The 23,104-nt window shown below is 41.2% G+C and overlaps 1 protein-coding gene across 8 annotated transcripts in view; it reads left to right on the forward strand.

Moving 5' to 3' along the window:
• Nucleotides 1-22,440, forward strand: part of LOC116279352 (uncharacterized) — a 58,406-nt gene extending 35,966 nt beyond the window's left edge. For 3 of the 8 annotated variants that reach the window (XM_072957946.1, XM_072957939.1, XM_072957940.1), the window contains 14 exons: nt 2,214-2,267; nt 2,385-2,420; nt 6,053-6,116; nt 7,885-7,947; nt 8,449-8,540; nt 8,925-8,987; nt 9,521-9,583; nt 11,702-11,752; nt 13,596-13,658; nt 14,968-15,030; nt 18,358-18,394; nt 20,784-20,795; nt 20,884-21,374; nt 21,499-22,440. In XM_072957946.1, coding sequence (XP_072814047.1) covers nt 2,214-2,267; nt 2,385-2,420; nt 6,053-6,116; nt 7,885-7,947; nt 8,449-8,540; nt 8,925-8,987; nt 9,521-9,583; nt 11,702-11,752; nt 13,596-13,658; nt 14,968-15,030; nt 18,358-18,394; nt 20,784-20,795; nt 20,884-21,374; nt 21,499-21,576 — 1,230 coding nt within the window. In that variant the 3' untranslated portion in view covers nt 21,577-22,440. The remainder of the gene's footprint in view (nt 1-2,213; nt 2,268-2,384; nt 2,421-6,052; nt 6,117-7,884; nt 7,948-8,448; nt 8,541-8,924; nt 8,988-9,520; nt 9,584-11,701; nt 11,753-13,595; nt 13,659-14,967; nt 15,031-18,357; nt 18,395-20,783; nt 20,796-20,883; nt 21,375-21,498) is intronic. The other 5 variants (XM_072957941.1, XM_072957943.1, XM_072957942.1 and 2 more) reach the window with 5 other exon arrangements.
• Nucleotides 22,441-23,104: the final 664 nt, after the last annotated feature.

Here is a 23,104-nt window from a genome sequence, read left to right on the forward strand (position 1 = left end):
AGCAAAATACAGTCATCACATTTGAAAAATTTTTGTATCAATGCAAAATGTTTTTCTAATATACAGCCCACATTCAGATTTCCACACTTGCCTCAATAATGCCCTTTACAACTATTTTTATTGTTGTCCCGGGACCCAGTCAAGGATTATGTGGTGCATTTCATTGTCTTGGTCACAACCATTGCCCAGTTATTTGTTTGTTCACATGACATTGATGATCTAGACCAGTACACCAGCATCCCTCAATTAGAATTTACCTGATTGTTTCCTCATGGCTAGATTCAGGTTAGCATTTGTGAAAGGAGATTAATCAATGCTGGACCGTTCTCAGTCACCAGGTGGGACACTGCCAGTCTCCCTCATTATTGGTGCATTAATTTTGTCATCTGATTAAGATGGTGTCCACCAGATTCATCCACTGTGAACATACTTTTCCCTCTGTCCAGTGATTAATTTGGAAGATGACACCCTGAGACTGCATAGTTCTTATTTACCAACCATCTTTTACCCAATGATTCTAGCATCTGCCCAAATAATTTCTTTACTATGTTGGCTGCAAATAAATTACTTACTGTTGAAATGAGAAAATGATAACCATTTTAAGAAAGAATCTTTATTACATCTGGACAAATTGTGAGTGTTTTACCTAAAGCCTTCTCCCTCATAAAATCTACTTCACTGTAAAAATTCCGATTATAAAAGTAACACCACAGATATTTGAGAGTACAGAAATGTAAAATGTAGAGAAAAAAATTCAGGAGTTCCAGTGACTAAGAAAACCATCAGCTTACTAGACCTTCCTAACTTGTTGATGGCAAAGTTACTCTCCCTGAGACATTCAGATGAGGATCCCATGAGCTTATTAAGAAATGTTCTACAACAATATAAAAAATGAGGAATCACCATTTTGTCTTTCTCCTTATCTGGATAAATTATTTACTTACAAAATTTAGCATACTTGGAAAGAACAACATGATAGCACAATTTTTTTCTACTTTATAAACTTCTGATAAATATAGTTTTTGATTGTTTTTATGTGATTACAAAAGCATTTCTACCATAATGTAATTAACACATCTCTCACTTCATGGAATATTTAGATTGTATCAGAATTTGATCTGTTGTAAATAACAGAAGAATAGCTTTGCACAAATTGTTTTTGTTTCTGTATTAAAATTTTTTTTTTAATTGAAGTACAGTCAGTTACAATGTATTGATTTCTGGTGTACATCATCATGTCCCAGTCATGTATATATATACACATATATTCATTTTCATATGTCTTTCATTAAAGGTTATTACAAGGTATTGAATACAGTTCCCTGTGCTGTACAGCAGAAACTTGTTTTTTACTCTATTTTCATATATGGTGGTTAACCTTTGCAAATCTCAAACTCCCAAATTTATCCCTTCCCACCCTCTTTCCCCCATTAATCATAAAATTGTTTACTATGTCTGTGAATCTGTTTCTGTTTTGTATGTTTCTGTATTTCATATTCTTTGCCAATTTATGGATTCTTACTGAGTTAGCATGCAACTTCACTGAGTAATTATCTAAAATATCCCTATTTGGGACCCAAGATGTTTTTTTCCATTCTCCTGAAATGTGGACTCAGTTTGGTTTTCTCTGGACACCACTTATTTTCCCACTTCAGACCTTAAATAGGTGAGAGCTCTAGGAAGTGTCCCCATCATGACTGAATAGCCTCCCCTTGCACCGTCTGGTCTACCCATCACTCCACATGTGCAGAGACCAGTCTTCTGTTTCCTTTTGCACATTTTTCAAGTATTAAACCTGGCTTCTTGGCAAGTACATATGACTACTGTCCCAGCATGGTGAACCCTTGCTGGATATTGTTCAGCAAACAAACAATCTAGGGAGAAAATGCCCACAATGTGGATATTTCAGAACACCAAATTAAATCCACTTGCTTCTAGAGGAATGCTGACCAACAAAATTTTCTAGATCACAGAACTGTTCTGTATCTGTACTGTCCAATATGGTAGCCACCAGCCACCTGTGGTTATTGAACACTTGAAATGTACCTACTATAACTAAGGAACTAAATTTTATATTTAACTTACTTTAGGTTAATTTAAATTTAAGAGCCACAGGCTAGTTAGTGGTTTCTGTGTGGGACAGCCCATATCTAGAGGGTAAACTCGGAAATGTGTGGCTATCTAAACCAATCACTTTACCTCTTTCTTGTCAGGGAAGTTCTAATATTGATGGACCTCACGGGGGAACAGGAAGTGTTGGCCCTCAGGTAGGTATAGCCACTTGTTGGATGTATTTTATCTGCTTTTGTGGGAGAGAGAGAGAGGCTGGGGTGAAAACTGGCTTGTTTCCTTCTCTAAGGTCTCCACTTTCCTTCTATCCTTAGGGTCCAAGAGGAAGACAAGGTCTGCCAGGATTGAAGGTCAGTGTTTTCTGGAAAGAGTTACTTCTTATTCCACACATATGGCTTCTGTAAATAGTTCTGTCTGGGGTCAAGGCAGGTGTTGGTTGGGCTGATGGAGGCTGCGTGATCCCTGAGAGGTTTCCATGGAGAAGGGAAAGTTTATATGGTTCCTCTCTGCTCCCTCCCCAACCTGCTGTAACAGTTCACCTAGATTGAAAATAAGCTAACATCTTAAAGAATTGCTTTTACCTCTGAAATAGTGACTTTTTCATTTAAAGAAGTGGGACTTACTACAGGTGCATAAGGGGGTCTCATAGTCACTAAATAAAGAGAAAAGACCAAGCGGTTACAATTTCCGAAGAAGGGTTGGTGGGTGTTATCTGAGGGTGGGGTGGGGCATCTCTGTAGGGGAATCATATTTTACAAAGCATTTGTCTAGCACTTTATTTATATGACCTCATGTAACCTTTCTACAACCCCAGGAGTTATGAGCATCATTGGTTACTTTTTATGGATAAGAGAGGAAATAAAGGTTTAGCAAAGTGAAGTTAGTTGTCAGAGACCACATAGCTAATAAGTAAGTGGTGGAGACAGGATTCAAATCCAAAGATCAAGATGCTCTTGGAAATTTTTGTTCAAAACGAGAGTTACGTGGACTCCTCTCTAATGTGGTTTGGTCCTGCTCTGCTGGTATTTTTTTCCCCCTAGCATTCTCAGGATTTAGGGGTGGAGGAGAGGTCAGAGACTGACTTATGTCATTTCTGAGCCTGGGAATGGCTGAGTGTATGTGTGTGTGTGTGTGTGATGGGTGGGCAGTGACCTCCTCAGAACAAAAGAAGGTGAGACTCCTGTGTCTTCAAACTAAACATGTTGGAAAAGCATGGCTACTGAGAAATTTCAAGTCTCAAAAATGCAAACAATCTTTGTTGACACTAAGTAAAATATGACTTCTCATAAAATGTTGAGGCTTGAAATAGATTCTTATGCTTTTAATTCAGTTTGAACATTTGTGAAATAATGTCTTGAACTATCATTGTAGCCTATTGTTTTTAGCCCCCAAAAGGCAGAAAGAAATAGACTACAACTTGACTAGGCTAAGTTCTGGAGAAATTAAATGGCTCAGTGGAAAGAATTTCTTACTCTTGAATTATTTAATATTTTTGCAATCCTGTGTGTGGTTTATCTAACTAGCCATCGGCAGTGGGTCCTCTGCCCAGTTGGGTCTTGGTTATTTTTGGTTTGTTAAACTGAACTCCGTCTCCTATGTCTTTCCTTTTTATTTAATTTGAACCAGAGCTCAGCCTGTGCATAAATTTAAAGTCAGATTGCTTACTTTGCTATTTCTTTGTTTTCCATTTTGAATGTTTTTCTATTGAATTCTTCTGATGGAGAACAAAGATTTTTCTTAACCTGTCCATCTCTTCCATACACTTCCCCTCAACTCATCCTTATAATACACTTATTTTCTCTACTTTTGGTCAAATCAATTCATCATTCAGATGATGACTGATAAACATCACAAATGGCTGTAAGTGATATTTATCCGTCACTTTTGTATTCCTTGAGTCACCCTCTCTCCCCAGGTGCCTATTACTAGTTAATCATAAAGCTTTTCCACAAAACTGCTAACCTCCCAATATATTCTAACATGTGAGGTTTATTTTTCTTAGTTTCCTCCTTCCTGAGCCCTCTGTCCTCCTGCTCTAATCCGGGCTGATTGCTCTCTGGGCCTCTGCACTGTTGTCTTCTGGGGACAGACTTTGAACAACAATCTTTCATTTTGGGAGCTGGGAAAAATGTGTGACCATGGCCATCTTTAATAGAAAACCTCTCCCTTTAATGCATCATAATCTTGATGAATCCCTGTACTTTTTGCTCTTTTCAAGAATCACTGTAGTTGTTTGTTGTTGTTTCTATTCAAGTTTGAGTTTTTAATAAGAGGAAAATTTATAATTACTTGCAGGTTCTAGAGTGAACTAGGTTTATCCAACAAGTCAGTGGTTTGCTAGTTAACCCAGTGTTGGAGCCGTGGTCATAGGACTCATTTAAGTTTTGAGGCTGTAACTTGCTAAAGATCAGTCAGTATTATTGGGAAAATGTGGCTTAAAGAGGTGCTGAACTCCAGATTACAGTATCCCTTGACCTTGGGAAATTATTGGGTATAAATTAGATGTGCTGGTTTTTGCAAGGTGCATAATAAAATGAAATTTTAAATAAGATCTTATTTATGGAAAAGATTGTACTATGGCAAACAAATCAATGCACAGATTATTTGGCAATAAGGGAAAACTTTTTGTTACTTAAGATAAAATTAAGAATATCATTAATTTTTTAAATGTGCACAAACCCACCGCCCTCCTGCAATTATTTTCCTGTTTGTATGTTTCCTTTATTTGCATACATAATAAAGAGCTGTTTTTAATGTATATACTAGTTTATATTCTGCTTTTCTATGTTTCCAAATCTTACTAGTATCACTTTAATGCATTATATTCTACTCTGTTGAAGAACAGTGATTTACTAAACCATTCTAATGTTGAACATTTAGATAATTTCTATTTGTTTAAATATGACAGTGATGAAAAGAAAAAGCTGTATTACAGGGCTTTTGTTCTGTTCTTGCTTTTCTTTGCTGTAATGATTTCCCTAGTATAAATGTGAAAGAGTCTGAACTTTGCTGTACAGAGCCGCATCATTTTCCAATCTGTTGTACTACAAATGTCACTAATGTGATGAGCAAATTGGCCCACATCTTCCAAACGATTTCAAAATGTCTAGCTACATGCCTTTTAAAATGTGACTCACACTTACGAATCTAGAAATCAACTCTTGAAGAATAGAACAATTTAACAGGAATGATTAGTAGGAGAGCTTCCCATTTATCTGAATGGTTTAAAAAACTTAAGAAGCACAAGTCTTTGATCCACGTATTGCTTTGTTCTGAGCTTAGGGTTTCTTGTCTTTGCAAATCTACAACTAATCAGTAGCCTGGTCAACAGTGAGCAGTGTGAAAAAGAAGGCAGCACTGGTCACAAAACAGGTATTGTCCTCAATCTTGGAATATGTATCTTCTCTGTAGAAATGGAAATATTAATTTGAGGGAGGAATTAAATCAGTTACCAGATGAATTATTTTAATAGCTCACCCTGTGCCTAGAGAGCTAGCTCAGTGCTGTAGGGATCTGTAGGATTTTAAAGCCAGTTTTCTGCTATTTCTTTGTGTGCTGTGTGTGCCTTTGTCCCCAAATGCCACACTTGCTGCTGTGCTTGACATTCTGAGTTTCCTCACAGGGGATAAAGGTCCTTAACACCAGGGACCATCTAGCCCTTAAAAGGGATGGATGGGCTTTTAGGAACTGTTATTGTGTAAATTGGGGGTTTGGGTTATTTAAACAAAGTGCTTTTATATTTAAACAACTAGCTGTTTGGAAGGAGACTGGAAAAGACAATAAGAATGTCCTAAGCAAATAAGTGGGACCCCCTTCACACACCTCCTCCCTGATTCTGTGTCCTAAGAGGACTGAGCGCAGACCTTCAGATTATTTTGCCTTTCTCTTGTGGCTTTCAAGTGACCTCTTGCAGGGAAGGCTGCCTTCAACAGGAACACTGAAGATGCCTGGAGAACTCACTGAGTTTTCTTCCTTTCGACAGGGTATGGGGTGGAGAATCCAGCGAACAAGGTTACCCAGGAGAGCTTGGCCATCCAGGCTCACAGGTTGTATCAGTGAACTTGCTTTTAGTGCTCAGCAATATTCGTTTGAAATTTTACCTTCTCTGATAGGAATTTAACATGTATTGGAATGTTCTACGATGCTCCCTGCCAGGGCCTCCCTAAGCAAAATATGTAGCGTCTTTTCTGGGGAGGTTAAATGCCGATGGCTAATATTTATTGAGCTTTTGTTGTGTCCTAGATACGGCCCTAGACACTTATCTTAACTCATTTAAGCCTTCAGTGGGGAGGTTTTATCTTCCTCGTTTTAGAGGGGAGAAATGGCGGGGGAGGGGGGCGGGCTGGAAAAGTGAGGTAAACTGGCCAAGCTCGCACAGCTAGGAAGTGATGGAGGCCAGGTTCAGGCGCAGGCAGTCTAGTTATGAAGCCTGTGCTCTGAATTACTGCCTCTGAAGCTGTGAGTGCAAATTACTCAAATAGGATTTAATTCTTTAAAATTGGAATCAATTTGGCAGGAAAAATCAGCAGAGTGTTTACTGAGTAGCCAGTATACACAGGGCACTTTGCAAACAGGCTGGGTCGTTTAGACCATGAAGGCCAGGGTCTCACCCTGAAGGATTCAGTCCGGTGGGGCCTTGTAAACTATGGAGTGATAACCAGTTCCTTTGAAATCTCCTAAGCATAACCCAAATCTGTCATTCTGTAAACCATTCTGGGACACTTTCTACATTTTTTTTAAACCACATTATTTCCAAGTACCCTTAAAAGGAAAAACTTTGTAACAACAAATTTTACTAATGCATTGAATCGTTCTCCGTAACGTTAAAAATCCTATGAGTGTCAGATGGTCATTTAAGAAAGTTTCTGCTGTTTTGGCACTTGACAAAGGTACTGAAGAAAGAGCTGGATCAAATCAGAGTGTAATTAGAGATGCGATTGTATTTATTTTATGGTAGAAAATAGTGTCCACAACCTAGGGGGAAAGAGCTGAGAGATACTTACGGCTTTCCTCTTGAACACTGGCTCAATTCAAATTCAACTGTGGACCCCCCCACCACTGTTGTGTCCTGGGTTTCTCCTTTGGGTTCACTTTATTGTATGGCTGAACACAGGAGAGCAAGTCATGTCGTGAACCATGAGGGAGATAATCGGTAAAAGCTCCCCTGGATTCTCACCTTCCCACTACGGATGGTATGGGATGGTGATTAAAAAACCTCACCCAGGGATGGAGAAGCCCGGTCAGTCCTTCACAGAGGAAAGCATCTCTCAGAAAAGTGGGAGAAAATCTAAAGTGGCAGAAAAAGTCAGTAAAGTAAGTAAAGTAAAATAGATCGGGGAGAAAATGAACACCCCCTAGCAAGGTGCACAGTGAGATTAGCCCACTTTTCCATGTGTTTGGGCTCTTGATAACATCAGAATGTGAACGCTTGTCCTTAGCCTTTATGTGGAGAAAGAAAAGGTTGATTTCTCAAAGGAGATCAATTTCCTGACAGCTTTTCTCATTCCCCTTTTAGGATTTAAAATTAGTTGGGTGAATTAAAACACGGAAGCAATTGTTAGTGTTTGTCAGATTCAGCTGGAGAGGAGGTTAAAAATATAGATACTGAGGACTCGTGTCCTGATGGAGGGAGTTTGGAGGGAGTGGGTGCTTCAGGGTGATGAGGCTGCTTGATTCAAGTGTGATGAATGAGATCATGGTGGGTCAGAGCACCTTCATTTGTGCCTCCATCAGCATCCAAGATGGTCTTGTGGTACATGGAAAAGAAATAGCTCAATAAAAATTGGTTGAATTTAAATTTCATCTGTGGACCAGGGACCAAGAGGAAGGCAAGGACCGCCAGGAACTTTGGGAGAAAAAGGCTCACTGGGTGCTCAGGTAGGTTTGAGACACTGACAGCTACAACATAGCTGCTCATTACCAAGGGCCGGTTCATGCACCTGCATGTTCCTGGGCAAACAACATAAGGCTACCCCATTTGTTCTGGGATCTGTGGGCATCAGGAATTTCTAAAAAGAGCTGTTTCAAGGAAGTAGCCCTTGATCACCAGCTCCGTCCCCCTTCTACTCTAGGTGTTTGGGGGATATACTGACTAATGAGATTGGGCTTGAGGCTCAAAGGTGTGTGACACAGGCTTATCCTTATGTAGAGTTCAAGAGAAAAACAGTAGTGTAAAGGGGTGTAAATGACTAACGTCTTCCTCAAAATCATATAAGGAAGCATTACTTAAAATCACCCTACTTTTATAGAGATGAGGAAACTGAGGCTCAAAGAGATGAAATGACTCTTCATCTGGATCGTTTAAGTGGCTGAACTTGGCCTCCAATTCGGGTCTTTCTTTCTGGAGCCTGATGAGAGCCTCGCCCACTCTGTTTCCAGGGGCTCGTGGAAGGGTCAGATCAGATGGAGGCAGGCAATCAGGCGCGGCAAAGGAGTATTTGAGAGAGCTTGAAACACCTGAGCAGCATGATGTAAGTCAGGGGTTAGAGTACCTGGAGACTCAAACAGCAGCTCCAAGAAGGCCTGAGCCACCTCTCTCTTGTTCGGGAAATGTCTAGCCTCATAACCGATGGTATTGTTTTCATTCTCATTTGATCGTATTTTTAATTCAGAGTGACTAAAAGTCCAGGCATTTGTCTTCCTAATCTCTTAGCCAGATGGTGTTCTTCCCCTCTGGTAGCCAGATCCTCCCTCCCATTCTTGATATGTGGGGGAGGTGACTTCTTGCTCAGAACACTCTGCTCCTCCGCCCCAAGCCCCCAGCTCAGAGGCTACATGTGTATATGTTGCACTTTGGAAGATGAAATTAATTGTCTAAAACATTACGGATAATTTGGGTTGTGGTGTCATTACAGGGGAATGCTGGGCTTCCAGGGCCAAATGGTTCCAAAGGAAAAGACGGACCAAGAGGAATGAAGGTAAGTGTCACAAAACACACCTTTCCTTGACTGCAGCTTGGGGTCTCTTCTATGAATTATGAGATCATTTCTGGCATGAGTGTCTGATGTCATTGGTAACGATACTGACTGTCCATTACCTCACAGCTGGATAGGTGGATATAGACAAGGGAAGATGTATAGACAAGACATACAGAAAGATGGACAGATAGAGGGTTACATAGATTAGTAGACAAGGACACATCAATAGATAGATAAACATAAGGACTCAAATATAGAGTCATACACGCACCCCTAGAGAAAGCCATGGTAATGTGAAATTTTGTAACTGGCACTGCGTACCTGGGCTTGCTAATTTTCAGCACCAAAATCTTTCCTAGATTTGCTAGTTACCTGTATTTAACAAAGTCTAGAGGAAGATACTGACCTTAGACTGTAGGATGATGCCAATAGGACTTCAAAAGAGTGACTGCAACATATCTGAGGAAAATGACATAACATTGCATGAACTCACAGCAGAAAATTAATTTTGTGTTTACTTTTCATCATACAAGGAAGAACGTGGTATTCCAGGAGAAAGAGGACCACTGGGTCAACAAGGACCAAGAGGGCAACCTGTAAGCCTTCAGTCTTTGTTTTGGATTCCTGATCGAATTTTTTGTTGTTTGTTCTTGCTTCACACAAAATTCTAATATTCTTGATGAATATTTGGGGTTACAAATATGTGACCATCACTAGAGCTGTTGTGAATCCACTCAGTCCAGAGACTCCCAAACTCCTCAGATTAATAAAGAATCCAAAGATGCTTTGGAATTTATCCTGCCTTCTCGCATGTTGTCGAAGAGGGAAGTTCCAAGGACCCTCTTCTCTTTGGAAGACCAAGATGTCTTAGGAGCATTTGAGCCTTTAGGAATACGGAAATGTTCAAGGAAACAATATTTTTCCCCCAGAGAAATAAATAAGACAGCCAATCAGAGTTGCAGACTTAAATTTTAAGAGTCTTTGGAGACCAAGGATGGTCTGCAGGCTATGCATTTTTACCTTAGTCATCTCTCCAAACACGAGAGTAAGTTAGTTATTTCATGACTCTTTCCAATTTGCTGCCTCACGGGAATTAGCTTTATGATAGGGCATAATGTTGTCTTTCCTGCAGCTCACATTTCTGAGATTTCTTTCATTAGGGAGGACCTGCTGTTGTTCTGCACTCAGCACTGAAATTGCATCTGTTGTTAGCAACGAGAGGAAACAAAAAACAGGCCTAAGAAACTTAAACTTTAATGCAGAAAGGGAAAGAAAAGAATGAAAGAATGGGATTACTATCAAGTGTGGCAAATAACGTTTAGCATCTATACTCAACTCAGATGATGACCTTAATACTGTTAAACTTTATAAAGAATCCTGATTTAAAACAATGCAAACTTCTGTGTCCTGACCTCTCCCTGGGCCAGACAAACTGAGCAGCAATGCCTTTCTTGAAGGTGTCACATCAGAGGGGACATCTCCAAAATGCTCGGTTTGGGCACCTGGGGCTGCCAGTGCTGGGGACACGGCATGTGAGAGAGAAGCTGGAATAACAGCAACTGAATCTCATTTGCATCCTTTCCCCCCTGCAAATAATTTATTTTGGGCCATTTTCTTTATCTTGTTTTCTTTCTTTTCTAATAGTTCACATTTTCCTCCTTTAGTTATAGCACTGATTTTTATGGCTTAAAATTTTAAAATCTTTCTTCTCAGTTGACCTACTTGATGTAGGTGCCATCTTTGTCCATTTGGCAAAAAATATCTCAAAGGTTTCTGAATTCACCCTTTATTATGAAATGCTCACTGTCTGTATGTTCGGATGCTAAGGATCCCAGCAGTATGATCAACGTTTTCATAATTATGAACATCACCACATTGACTTCCCTCCCCACTGCCTCCACTGTCAACAACACCATCATCACCATCACCACTACCACCGTGAACCATCTGCACCTCCACCACCACCATCACCACCACCATTAACCCCCCACCAGCATCACTGTTACTACGGCCACTGTGAGCAGCAGAATCAGGGCCACTTAACAAGTACTGTCTGTGTGCCTGGCATCATGCTTTCCATGCACAATCTCACTTAATCTTTCCCCAAACCCTGATACTTAGATGATATTATTATCCCCAATTAACAGATGAGGACACTGAAACTTACAGTGGTTGAGTAACTTGCCCAAGGTCACTTCTGTAATCAGTGTTGGAAGTGGAATAAAAATTCAGGTCTGTCTGGGTTTATATCATAAGCACTTATTCACTAAATGACATTACCTCTATCCTTTCCCCTCCAAATTTGTCTTCATACCTAGAGATCTATCAGCTTGCGAGCTTCTTCCTTTGTTACTTTATCCTACAAAGAAAGCAGGTTTAGCTCGAGGGGAACTTTTGTGCAATGATTTGGCTTCCTGCAACCAAGGTAGCCTCTTGCTGAGGTCAGAATCTTGCTGAAGATGGGGTTAAAAATTAAAGCACACACCCACACAAGCTTACTTATCTCATGGTCTTTCAAAGTTTTAAACCCTTATCACCTCCTAACCCTAGGAAGGCAGTCTAAAGTTTATCCTACAAAGGTGGGATAAACCTCCGCCAAGCCCATTCTGCCTCCCCTGCCTCTTTGTGCTGCTGATTTATCTGTGTTCAGATGATTTTATTGACCAATTATTGATCTGGATGACTCTACGATTCATTGTGTATTATTTTCTTAGGGTCTTTCTGGCCCAGATGGATATGGACGTCCAGGAAGAAAAGGAACAAAGGTGAGGGTTACCTTTCAGAGAATTCTCAACCAAGGACCAGAGTTTTTATTTTATTTTACTAGAATAAGGGTTATTACCCAAGCATATGCCGGAAATCATTTCTATAGGTTGTTTATGACATTTCATAGCTGCCATAGTTCCCTCCTTAAAAAATAAAAGCTGATTTTATTTCTCCCTTATTTAAAAGCCAAACTCCTTACCTCATCTTCCATCTGTGCCGGATGGTCCCACCCCAGCTCCGGGTGTGCCAGACCTTTTGTCCGTGTCTTACCTTTGCAAATACTCTTGCTTCTCTTTGAGATGTCCCTCCCCATTTCCCTCTTCTGGACAATTTGGACTCCTTTTCTGAGACCACCGTCTTCTCCATGTGGATGCCCCACTGAGTTTCCCCAGACAGAATGCATGGTGCTCCTAAATGCACAATGCAGTGTTCCTAAATAAAGCACCTCGCTCCTTCATCTCAGGGAGTGGAGACTCCATCCTGCCAGTTACTCAAGACAGATGCTTCTGTCGTCTTAAATAAGTCTCTTTCTCTTACCCGCTGCACTTAATCCATCAACAAATGGTGAGTCTGTCTTCACAGTCTGTCCACCATTGCACCACATCTCACCACCGCCATTGCCACCCTCTGAGTCAAGCCAATGTGATTTTCCACCTGGATTAAGGCAACAGCCACCGACCTTTTCCCCCTGCTTCTGCCCCCACCTCCTATGGTGAGCTCTCCTTGCAGGAACCAGAGCCATCCTTTAAACATGTCAGATCCTGTCTCTCTTTTACTCGAAGCCTGGCTGTGGCTTCTGATGTCACTCAGAGTTGCCCCACTGTTAGATGGCCTACAAGACTCCACGTCAGCTGGCCCCTCCGTGAGCTCTCTGACTTCGTTGCCTCCTGCCCCTCCCCTGCCCCTCATTCTGCTTCACTGCTCCTCCAGCACAGCACACGCTCACACCCTTGTTCACAGTCTTCACATCCTCTCTCCTCCCCCGGGATGCTCTTCTTCCCAGATATCTGCTTGGCTTGCTTCTTCAGTTCATGCTGGTCTTTACCCAAATGCCACCTTTACAAAAAGCTTTTACCTGACCTCCTTATATAAAATAGTTACCTCCCTTGCCCCTACCCGTGTCATTCTTTATTCCTTAGTCCTTTTTCTTGAATAGCATTGAGCTCCCCCTGACAGACTGTGCATTTCTTCCTCACTAGCAGGTCGGTTCCCTGATAGCAGGGTCTTTGGTCTGTTCACCACTGACTTCCTAGTGCCGAGAGGAGTGTCTGGCACAGAGTAGGTGCTAAGTGAATATTTGTTGAGTGAATACTTGCTTTGTAGTCCGTCTTTGGTCTGACAGTGAGCACCTGCCTCCCAGCAATCGGTGTGGTGGCCCTTCCCTTCCCTTTGGTTTCCATTGGATCATCCATCTGGTTATTTAAACCTGTAGATTAAAAAATGCTTAAGAGGAAAGTTTCATTATCAAGGAGGGAGGAAGAATTTGTAAAACTCAATTACATTGGATAATTGAAATACAATATGTCCATTTGGGAGTAACTCAAGAAAACATTTGCGTGATAATTTTTTTTTTTCTGGTGCCTATTTTGAGTCTATTTCCAATGATAGCTTCTTCTCCCTCCCCCCCACCAAGGAATGTCAAAGAAAGATCTTAATCACATGACACTAAATAAGACCTTATCTCATTTCTGACACTAGGGTGAACCTGGGTTTCCTGGCTACCCTGGTGCACAAGTAAGAAGATATCTTTAAGTACCTGGCACTCCAGTATGCAGAATGTGTCATTTGTTTGCACTTGTTATTTTTCTTTACACTCAAGGTCCTACTTTTGATTCTTTTAAGGGAGAAGATGGTGATCCAGGCCCCCAAGGAGAAAAGGGGGCAAAAGGAATCAGAGGGAAGAAGGTAAGAACCAAGGGAATGTCCCCAAATCCACAGAAGGTCACATCATGACACTTTCCTCACAGGAATGTACTTCCACTGGGTTAATGGACTTCTTAGCAGGAAGCCTGTGTCCTCCTCAGGATATCCTGCACCTTCCTTGGTCACTCCCTACTTAGTCCTGCTGTCCTTCATCTTCTGAATGCAAGTGCAGCTCACCAAACCATAACGACAGGAAATTGAAGTTGGAGGTTCAGTTATGCAATATCAACCTTAAAAAACCAAAGTTGGGGGCACCGCTGTCTTTGGTAAATCTGAACATCATTTGGAAGGGTATTGCTTTAACAGCAAGGCAAGCATTACCATTTCTGTAAGATTCGTCCAAGGATTAGACTCTTCCAGGTTAGACTGTCAAGAATGTGGCTGCCATCTTGGTGGACTCTGAGTCATGTTTTCACTGTGCTTTTTAGAGAATCTACCAGGAAAAGCCCATTCTGTTAGGTTCAGAAGAGTCAGTCTTAAAGAGCCGCAATCATTAGCAGCCCTTTTTGGGAAGGGTAACCCTGTGGATATCTAGAACTTTGGTTGTTTAGCTGATAAACATTAGAGAGGAAGGCCTTCTGGGAAAAGGCCATGGACTAGTGTTCAGGGCAGAAAAGGGGAATGGAAAGAGGATGTGTACCCTCTGGGCACTCAGTAATTGATGTTTTTATACCCTGGCAAGGACATAAAGAAAAATCTGATCTACGCCTAACTTGGCTTGCTGCTGGCTAGGATTAGCCTGCTCCCTGCTCGGAAGGACTTCTCTCTCTTGTTTAAAATTAAAAAAAAGATAAAGCACCAATTACATGCAGATCACACTGTATCCATTCAAATACCTGTAAGACGGGCAGTGAGTCGGTGGTTAGCATATACTTTTTCTTAGACACTGAAGACCTGAAGGCAATTGGGGAGTTTCTTTTCTCCTGATGCCTGGCCCTCAATACACATTTCCTGCATTCTTTTAATTACATGACCTGGAGCCTCAGCGGAGGATTGAGAAGTGATTTAAAACTGTTCGGATGTGTGTGCGTGCGTGCGTGTGTGTACACCTGTTGCCAGGGGTCAGGTATGTAGGGGGATTGAGAAGGTTCCCTCAAAGAGACCCCCTTCTCTTTCTAGCCTCTGAGTCTCACTCTACTGATCATGGTTCATAAATTGGCTGGTCCATAGCAGCCTCGCTGGACCTTAGATATATGACACCTTGGAATCCCAGAGCGGGTCTGTTGGTTTTAATCACGTTGTGTTCACGGTGGGGGCAGCGGCTTATTCCTCTGGTTTTGCTCCTTTTTAGGGGAATGCTGGACTTCCTGGGTTTGTTGGACCTCCAGGAGACCCAGGCCCTCCAGGACCAGTGGTAACGTGGACTTCTCCTTTCATTTATTTTCAACCTTTCTGTAAAAACAAATAAGGATTTGACAAGAGGCATCTCTAAGAAGAAATGAACATTTCAAATGCACAGTTGGAGCAACATAGGGGGTGGGTCAGATTTGCTTTAGAGGACATTAGCCTCAAGTCCTTACACAGTATGGTACTTATTAAGTATAGATATTTTGACTTAATGTGGGGAAGATTTTAGAGTGGCTGGAGATTTATTTATTTTTAAATTTATTGAATTGCAGTTGATTTACACTGTTGGGTGGAGATTTATGAATCTGTCTAAATACACAAAAAACAATTTGTAAAACTCACCGGAGAGTGAGTTTATCCATGTAATCCAGATGCATAACAATAATTATGCAAAAAACAGAAAGAACTCCTAACAAAATCTGACATTTATATAATCTTACCTGAACAGATGATGTTGCAAGCCCACAGAGCTTTCTAAAATTCCCTGGAAGGTACTTGGTCTGAAAGGAAAGTCTCAAGGCTGTTGTTGTTTCACCCCATATCTCGTCCTAAGAGGCTAGGCCATCGTTCGTGGAGGATGGGATGGTGAGGCAGCCGGGGGCTGGACCAGGTGATTTCACTGCAGTTTGGGGTTTACCGGAGGGGTGCAGCTGAAATCAAAAGTAGAATAAAAACATCTTAAAAGCAGAAGGACCACTCATACCCATTTCACAGATGAGGAAACAAAAGCTGAGAAGATTTTAATGAGTGGCTGGAAGTCACAGATGACTACCTTGCAGAGTCCAAATAAGAACAAAGATCTTAAGACTCCCAGAGTGGCTGGGGTCAGGCGGCTCTGTTCTGAAGGCTCGTGCGACACTAGGGAGTAGATAGAGTGGTGGGGGGTGGCCGGAGGAGAAAGGATGGGAGGAATGGGGTCTACCTGAGAGCTGCCTATAAATGGTCCTGGGGTCTTGAATGGTCCCTTCCTGAATTTGTCCCAGACTGTGACTTGGTCTCTAAATGAATGATCTTCTAGGAGTCTTTATGTACCATCTCCCTGGGCATCCTGCACTCCAGGGTTTGGGACTCATCCCCTACACACTCTGACTCCTTCCTTCAGGAGTCAGACAGAACTCCAGGCCCACAAGTGATGCAGAAGGTGTTCTGTGTAACACGGTGAACCTTCTCAAACTCTCATGCCAACTTTTTTTTTTAACACCTTTATTGTGGTATGGTTCCTGTACAGCAAACTGCACACATTTCAGATGTACAGTTTGATGAATTTTGGTAGATGTATACACCCAAGAAAACACAACCACAATCAAGGTAGCTAACATTTCCATCACTTTCCAAGAGGTGCAATTTTTGAATTCCTAATTTGTCTCTTCCCACCCTCTTTACCTGCTGGTAACCATAAGTTTGTTTTCTATGTCCATAAATCTGTTCTTGTTTTGTAGATAAGTTCATTTGTGTCTTTTAGATTCCACATACTAGCTTTATGACATGGCATTTTTCTTTTTCTTTCTGGCTTACTTTACTTGGTATGATGATCTCCAGGTCCATCCATGTTGCTACAAATGGCATTATTTTATTCTTTTTTATGGCTGAGTAGTATTTCATTGTATACCACATACCACAGCTTCTTTATCCAGTCATCTGTCGATGGACATTTGGGTTGTTTCCATGTCTTGGGTATTGTAAATAGTGCTGCTATGAACATTGGGGTGCAGGTGTCTTTTTGAGAGTTATATTTTTCTCCAGATATGTACCCAGGAGTGGGACTGCTGGATCATATGGTAGGTCTATTTTTAGTTTTTTAAGAAATCTCCATACTGTTTTCCATAGTGGCTGCAATAGTTTACATTCCCACCAACAGTGTAGGAGGGTTCCTTTTTCTCCACAGCCTCTCCAGTATTTATCATTTGTAGACTTCTTAATGATGGCCATTCTGACAGGTGTGAGGTGACACCTCATTGTAGTTTTGATTTACGTTTCTCTAACAATTAGTGATGTTGAGCATCTTTTCATGTGCTTGTTGACCATCTGGATGTTTTCTTTGGAGAGATGTCTATTTAGGTCTTCTGCCCATTTTTGGATTGGGTTGCTTGTTTCTTTGATATTAAGGTGTATGAGCTGTTTGTGTATTTTGGAAATTAGTCCCTTGTCGGTCACATCATTTGCAAATATTCTCTCCCATTCTGTAGGTTGTCGTTTAGTTTTGTTGATGGGCTCCTTAGCTGTGCAAAAGCTTTTAAATTTAATTGGATCCCATCTTCACCATAATGTATTGGAATGCCAGAATCTTGCATTTTGAACCCATTTCTGTTCCTTCCACGGCATCAAGGGCCCCCAAGGTTTGGCAGATATGACGGTATGTGAAGATTTTAATTCTAGACTTGATTATTTTCAGAACACAGAGTTTTCCACTTTCACAAAATGGAACTCTGTAAAGGTTCCTTAGTTTCTTCTTTCACAAGTTCTTAGTTTATAGACTTTGCTCTGGTAGGTTATGACCAAATCAAAGGAGCAGAATAATATTTTAAATGCTTAAATAATATCTTAAATAATTTAAAGTGTAGAATAAGAGTCTAAATCTCGATATTTTAAAGTAACACTAGTTGACGTAAAATGAAAGACTTTGAGGCTACTAGCCCTGTGCAAAAAAAAAAAAAAAAGAAAGCCTTTTTGTAAGTTCAAAAATTGCTTATAAAGTATTTATAAGTCAACATGTAGTGTAGTACAGACCACTCTGTCTTATGGTCCACCTGGAACCACTCTCAAAAGTTACGATGATTTTTCATCTCCCAGGAGCAAGGTACCTATGGGAGAGGTGGAGGCAGATCTCGGGGCACTTGAGAAGCCAGAAGTGGTGAGGTCGAGGGAAGAACAGGATTGAGAGGATGAAACAGAATTCTAGGGGAGGTGTTGGGGTTGGAGGATATTGGCCGCCATTCTAAAGAAGTGTCACAGAAATCACTAATACACAAGCTCCAAGACTTGAAGGCATTCCTCTGCCTTCTGGGCTGAGATTCCTGGAACTCAGCTTCTTCAAAAGCAGATTTGATTCCTTCAGGGGAAAAAAAAAGAGGTCCCCTCATCTGCCTGTCTCTAATCATATGGGCACTCTATTGTATATAAAATGCTACAAATATTTTAAAATATCCACTGGATCTAGAATGATGTCTTCTGGGGAGTTCCATCTGCTGCAAGAACTTTTGGGTTTCCTTTTGTGGATTCAGAAGCTTAAGATAGGCACTGATAACATCCATATGGCATTTCTAAGTCATGAGGGTGAGGAGAGATATGCTTCAAATTAAATACCGTTTCCTCTCTTTCTCCATCTTTCTCACAGCCTTGCGAAATCATCCATCTTGCTCAAGAAAACTGCCGTAAGTTGTGTGGGAAAGGCTCCAAAGGAGCCAGTGGTGTGAAGTGGGGATGGATCGTGGGCTGGGGACAGAAGTCATCTGGGGATTTGACTGAGGTGGTCCATCATAAAAGGCTATTATAAATTAACATTCAGCTCAGTCCCCGCCTTGGCTAAGTCATCATCCCAAGTGTGGTCTCAGAAATGAAGTGGGTGAAAGGCAGGAAGAAAAATTCCACCACGATATGGCGCCTCATGCAACACACTGACAATTACGCACCTGCGTGTCTGAAGCTCGGCACTTCTTTATCACAAGACAGGCAGAGAGGAGCTCTGTTCTTTTATTTCCTCCATTTAAAGAAGAGGGATTAATGGAGAGCCTTTAGTAATGAACGTGACCTTTTGCATATCTTTTTTTTTACATTTTTTTATTGAGTAATACTTATTTTACAATGTTGTGTCAAATTCTAGTGTAGAGCACAATTTTTCAGTCATACATGAACATTTATATATTCATTGTCACATTTTTTCACTATGAGCTACCACAAGATCTTATATATTTTTCCCTGTGCTACACAGTATAATCTTGTTTATCTATTCTGCAGAATGTGACCTTTTGAGTTAACATTTGTTTTAAAAATGGAAAGATGAATCATTGAATTCTAAGTAATGCCTTGTCACGTTCCCAGATTGGAATTCCTTTACTGTCCTTAATGTTCTCTGGGATATTTGCATCCTATAATATGCACATCTCTCTGCTCACTGGCAACAGGAAGAGAATGCTGATCTGGCAAATTGCTTAGCTGGATTTTCTCCACTATCATCCTGCCCTGTAAGATGCTAACTCTTCCACGTTCTGTCCATTCCCATCCAGTTGCAGTTCAAGGATATCTGGAATCTTTTTTCCTTGAAATCATAAAGAATAATACCATCATCTTGACCACCAAGGGAAAGAGTCTCAGAGTTGGCTGTATAAAAAGTTAAACCCCTTTTGCATTCAAGAGCACTGTGTAGTCAAAACCAAACAGAAAAAGGGGGAAAAAATATGCACTACAAGCCATGAACCTAGGCAAAGGTCCTAACTTCTTTACCCTATCATGTTGAAATATGTAAACTTGCTGCTACTCAACCATTTTCATCTACAAACATGGAGATTTCATATTTGCTAAACCTAAATGCAAAAAGGTCTTTTAGACTGAAAACAGGCCAAAGACATAAATGAGGATTCAGAAAAGAAAAAATACAATAAACCTGCCATTGTTTGACCTCACGAGAAGTCAAAAAATACAAATTAAAATGAGATACTCTTTTGTGGCTCAAATTGGAAAGATTTTTAAAATGAGGGGAAAAAAATCCCTATCCAAAGCTGAGAAATCCAAAACGTCCATTGGCACACATTTTCTGAAGAGCCATTGGGCAATGCACATCAACATTATCAGAATATGGGGCTGTAATTGGACAGATATGCACAGATGCACGTTCCAGTAAGGGATGCTGGCGGAAGAAGTTATGAGATGTCCATGTTACGCCAGATGACTTTGCTCTCAATTTATTGTTGGAAAGAATAGATGTTTATCACACAATAAGGGGGAAAAAAAAGATTCAGAATAGAACATACCCTGAGCTCCAAGTTTTATAAAATAAAACAACAAAGTATATCTGTGCATATGTACACATACATATGATAAATTAAGGGTGATTTTAATTTTTTTGCTTTCTGCTATTTTCCATGAAAATAACTTGTGTACACACACTCACATAATTTAATTAATGTATTTTGTATTATATGTATGTACTTTAAGGTGTGTGTGTGTATGTGCGTGGGTATGTGTGGATACAGTTGCAGAGTAGCTCAGGGTATCAGGTTGAAGGTGAGCACAGTGTGAGCTCAGTGCCCAGAAGCACAGACACAAATGTAGTTCCCAAGTTGGAGCCTGGACGGGGCCAGTCAGTGCTACTGGAACTCCACGGTGCTCAGAGAGGCAGGCTCTTTGTATTCTCTTGCTCTGCCATTGGGGCAAGGATGCTATTTCCCAGTCACCTCGTGGTCCAAGATGTCTATCAAGCTTCAGCCAGCAGGGAAAGGAAAGAAAAGGAGAAGAACATTGTGCCCGCCAGGTTTCTGATTCTATTATCCAGAACTAAGTAAGTTGGCTACCCACCCCGGGAAATATCGTCTTTGTTCCAGGCAGCCAGACCCCTGGCCAGAGACTGGGGTTCTGTTCTGGAAAAAAGGGAGAGTGGGCATTGGGGAGCAAGTCAAGGTCTCTGCCACACTCAGGCAGGAGGCAGGGAGGCTCGAGTGTCTCAGAGGAGATGGTTCTCAGCCGAAGACCTCGCGTGTCAAACACGCTGTTGCCTGTGGTAACTAACGGTGTCTTCTCTTCTCTCCCAAATCGTCCCCCTTCCAGCTTGTTCAATAGGTAAATAGCATTTCTTCTTATTCACACCCGCCTTCCCCTGTTGAGAGGCCTTGCAGACAATCCCAAATCTGCGTGTCCGTGTGTCTAGGTGTCTCCAGATGCCCAGTGTTCCCAACTGACCTGGTCTTCACCTTGGACACATCAAATGACGTCTCCCAGCTGGAGTTTGAGAGGAGGATAGACATTGTCTCTCTGTTGATGAAGATGGACATAAGTGGGGGTACCTGCCCCACGGGGGCCCGGATGGCCGCGGTCTCAGACGACAGCAGAACAGACCACCTGGTTCGCTTCTCCGACTACCGGGGCAGGCCCGCGCTCCTGCGGGCGCTCGGGGAGGCAGCCCTGGCAGTGCCCTCCGGCAGCAGGAGCCTCGGGGGCGCCACGAGGTTTGTGGCAAGACACCTGTTCAAGCGCGTGTGCTCGGGCCTTCTGCTCAGGAAGGTGGCCGTGTTCTTCCAGGCGGGCTGGGCCCAGGATGCCGACACCATCAGCACCGCCACTCTGGAGCTCAGCGTCCTGGGCATCACCTCTGCCATCATCACCTTCACGGAGGGGCACAACCTCCCGGAGGCTCTGCTGGTACGTGGGGGCCGCGGCCAGGTGGGGGGGCCCAGGGTGAGTGCCATGTGCCTCGTGAACACCGTTTTACTGAATTCTTCCCTGGACTCTACAAGGTTGGTGTTACCATGCATCTCCCTTCCAGAGAGAAGAAATCCAAGGCTTAGAGAGGTTAAGTCTATCATCAAAGGTCAGATATCTTATTAGGGGTGGACTGATTTGACCTGCCTTCAGAGCCTGTGCTGAAGCACTGTGCTAACCAGTATCACGAGGTCAGTAGAATGGACTTTTCTTTCTTTTTTTTCACTCAGGCTATAAAATCCATACCCAGGTAACGTGTAGAGATGGCACACCAATCCCGTCTACGGCTGGGTGGATGTTGACATAGGGTTAAACCCCTGCAACCAAGACATGGTTCAAGACATTGAGCACCTTCAGCATTTCATAAGTTTTCTCTTGTCTCTTTCTGAACCATAAGATGCTCCGGGCTTCTGTCACAGTCAGATAGTTTCACCTGTTCGGGGTCTTCATGCACACTGAGTCCTGAATTTTAAATGCCTATGCTTGCCTGGTTCCTCAAAATGCTCTTTGGAACAGCTTTACCCTTTAACTATTTCAATCATTAATGAGCTAATAAATCTTTGAAAAGCATGCACTTGGTATTTGGATGTAGCAAATATTTTAACTTGAGAAAATTATGATTCCATATCTAGAAACTGGAAGCAATATTTTGTAAGAAAATTTATTTATAGATAAGTTTTTAATTTCTATACCCTCTATACCCCTAAATACTTTCCTTGAAAAGTATTTTGCGACTCTGCAATGAGAAAGATGTCTTTCTTATCTTATAAAAATAAATGTTAGCTATTGTAACTTTCACTCTTGAAAAATATCAAAAGAAATATATATATTAGCTTAAAAATCATTTATATATCATCATGGTCTTATAAGAAGGCACATCCTTGGGAGTCAGAGAGAAATAGCATAGGTATGGAAATCTCTGTGGCATATTAATATGGCTTGTATTGCATCATGCATCCTTTAATATCTAGTAAAAATAAAATTGACTTTGAATTATTTATCTATATTTGAACGTTTTGAAATCATTTCGTTTCTCTTTTTTTTTTCTTTTTCAAATGGAGGTACTGTGAATTGAACCAAGTACCTCATGCATGCTCAGCATGCTCTCTACCAACTGAGCTATACCCTCACCCCCCATTTTGAAATCATTTGGTTAATTATCTGCCATCCATCCAAAGGAATCTGATGTCTGTTACTCTGTTATTTCCTGTTGTAGTTTAAATGAATTAATTGACATCTTCTAGCTGTCCCAGAACAGAGTTTTCATTCCTTGGTTTTTCAAGTTAGAAAGACAGGAAGTTTAAATTTTATTCTTTACAATAAAGAGGAATCAAGTTTTCAGGAAATAAAAATGGCAGTGGTAGTGAAAAAAAGAGTTACAAGATAGCATTCACTTTATCATGTACACTTTAAAGTGAAGAGGATAAACTATCAGATGGACCTCAAGAAAAATGTACTCTATATGTTTTTATTTTCTAAAGAATATCTGAGCCCTTCACTTCTCAGGCATTACAACTGTTGGGTGTCTATTCAAATGGATTTATGATGTTCAGTTTAAAATGTATGAGTCACATGATTAATTAAAAAGCTGTTACATAATTTCACTCCTGATACTTCAGCAACTACTTCAATACTGAGGACACAGTGCAGAAGGCACAGTATAGACCAGT

The sequence above is a fragment of the Vicugna pacos genome, unplaced genomic scaffold (assembly GCF_048564905.1).
Source record: "Vicugna pacos unplaced genomic scaffold, VicPac4 scaffold_113, whole genome shotgun sequence".
NCBI lineage: Eukaryota > Metazoa > Chordata > Mammalia > Artiodactyla > Camelidae > Vicugna > Vicugna pacos.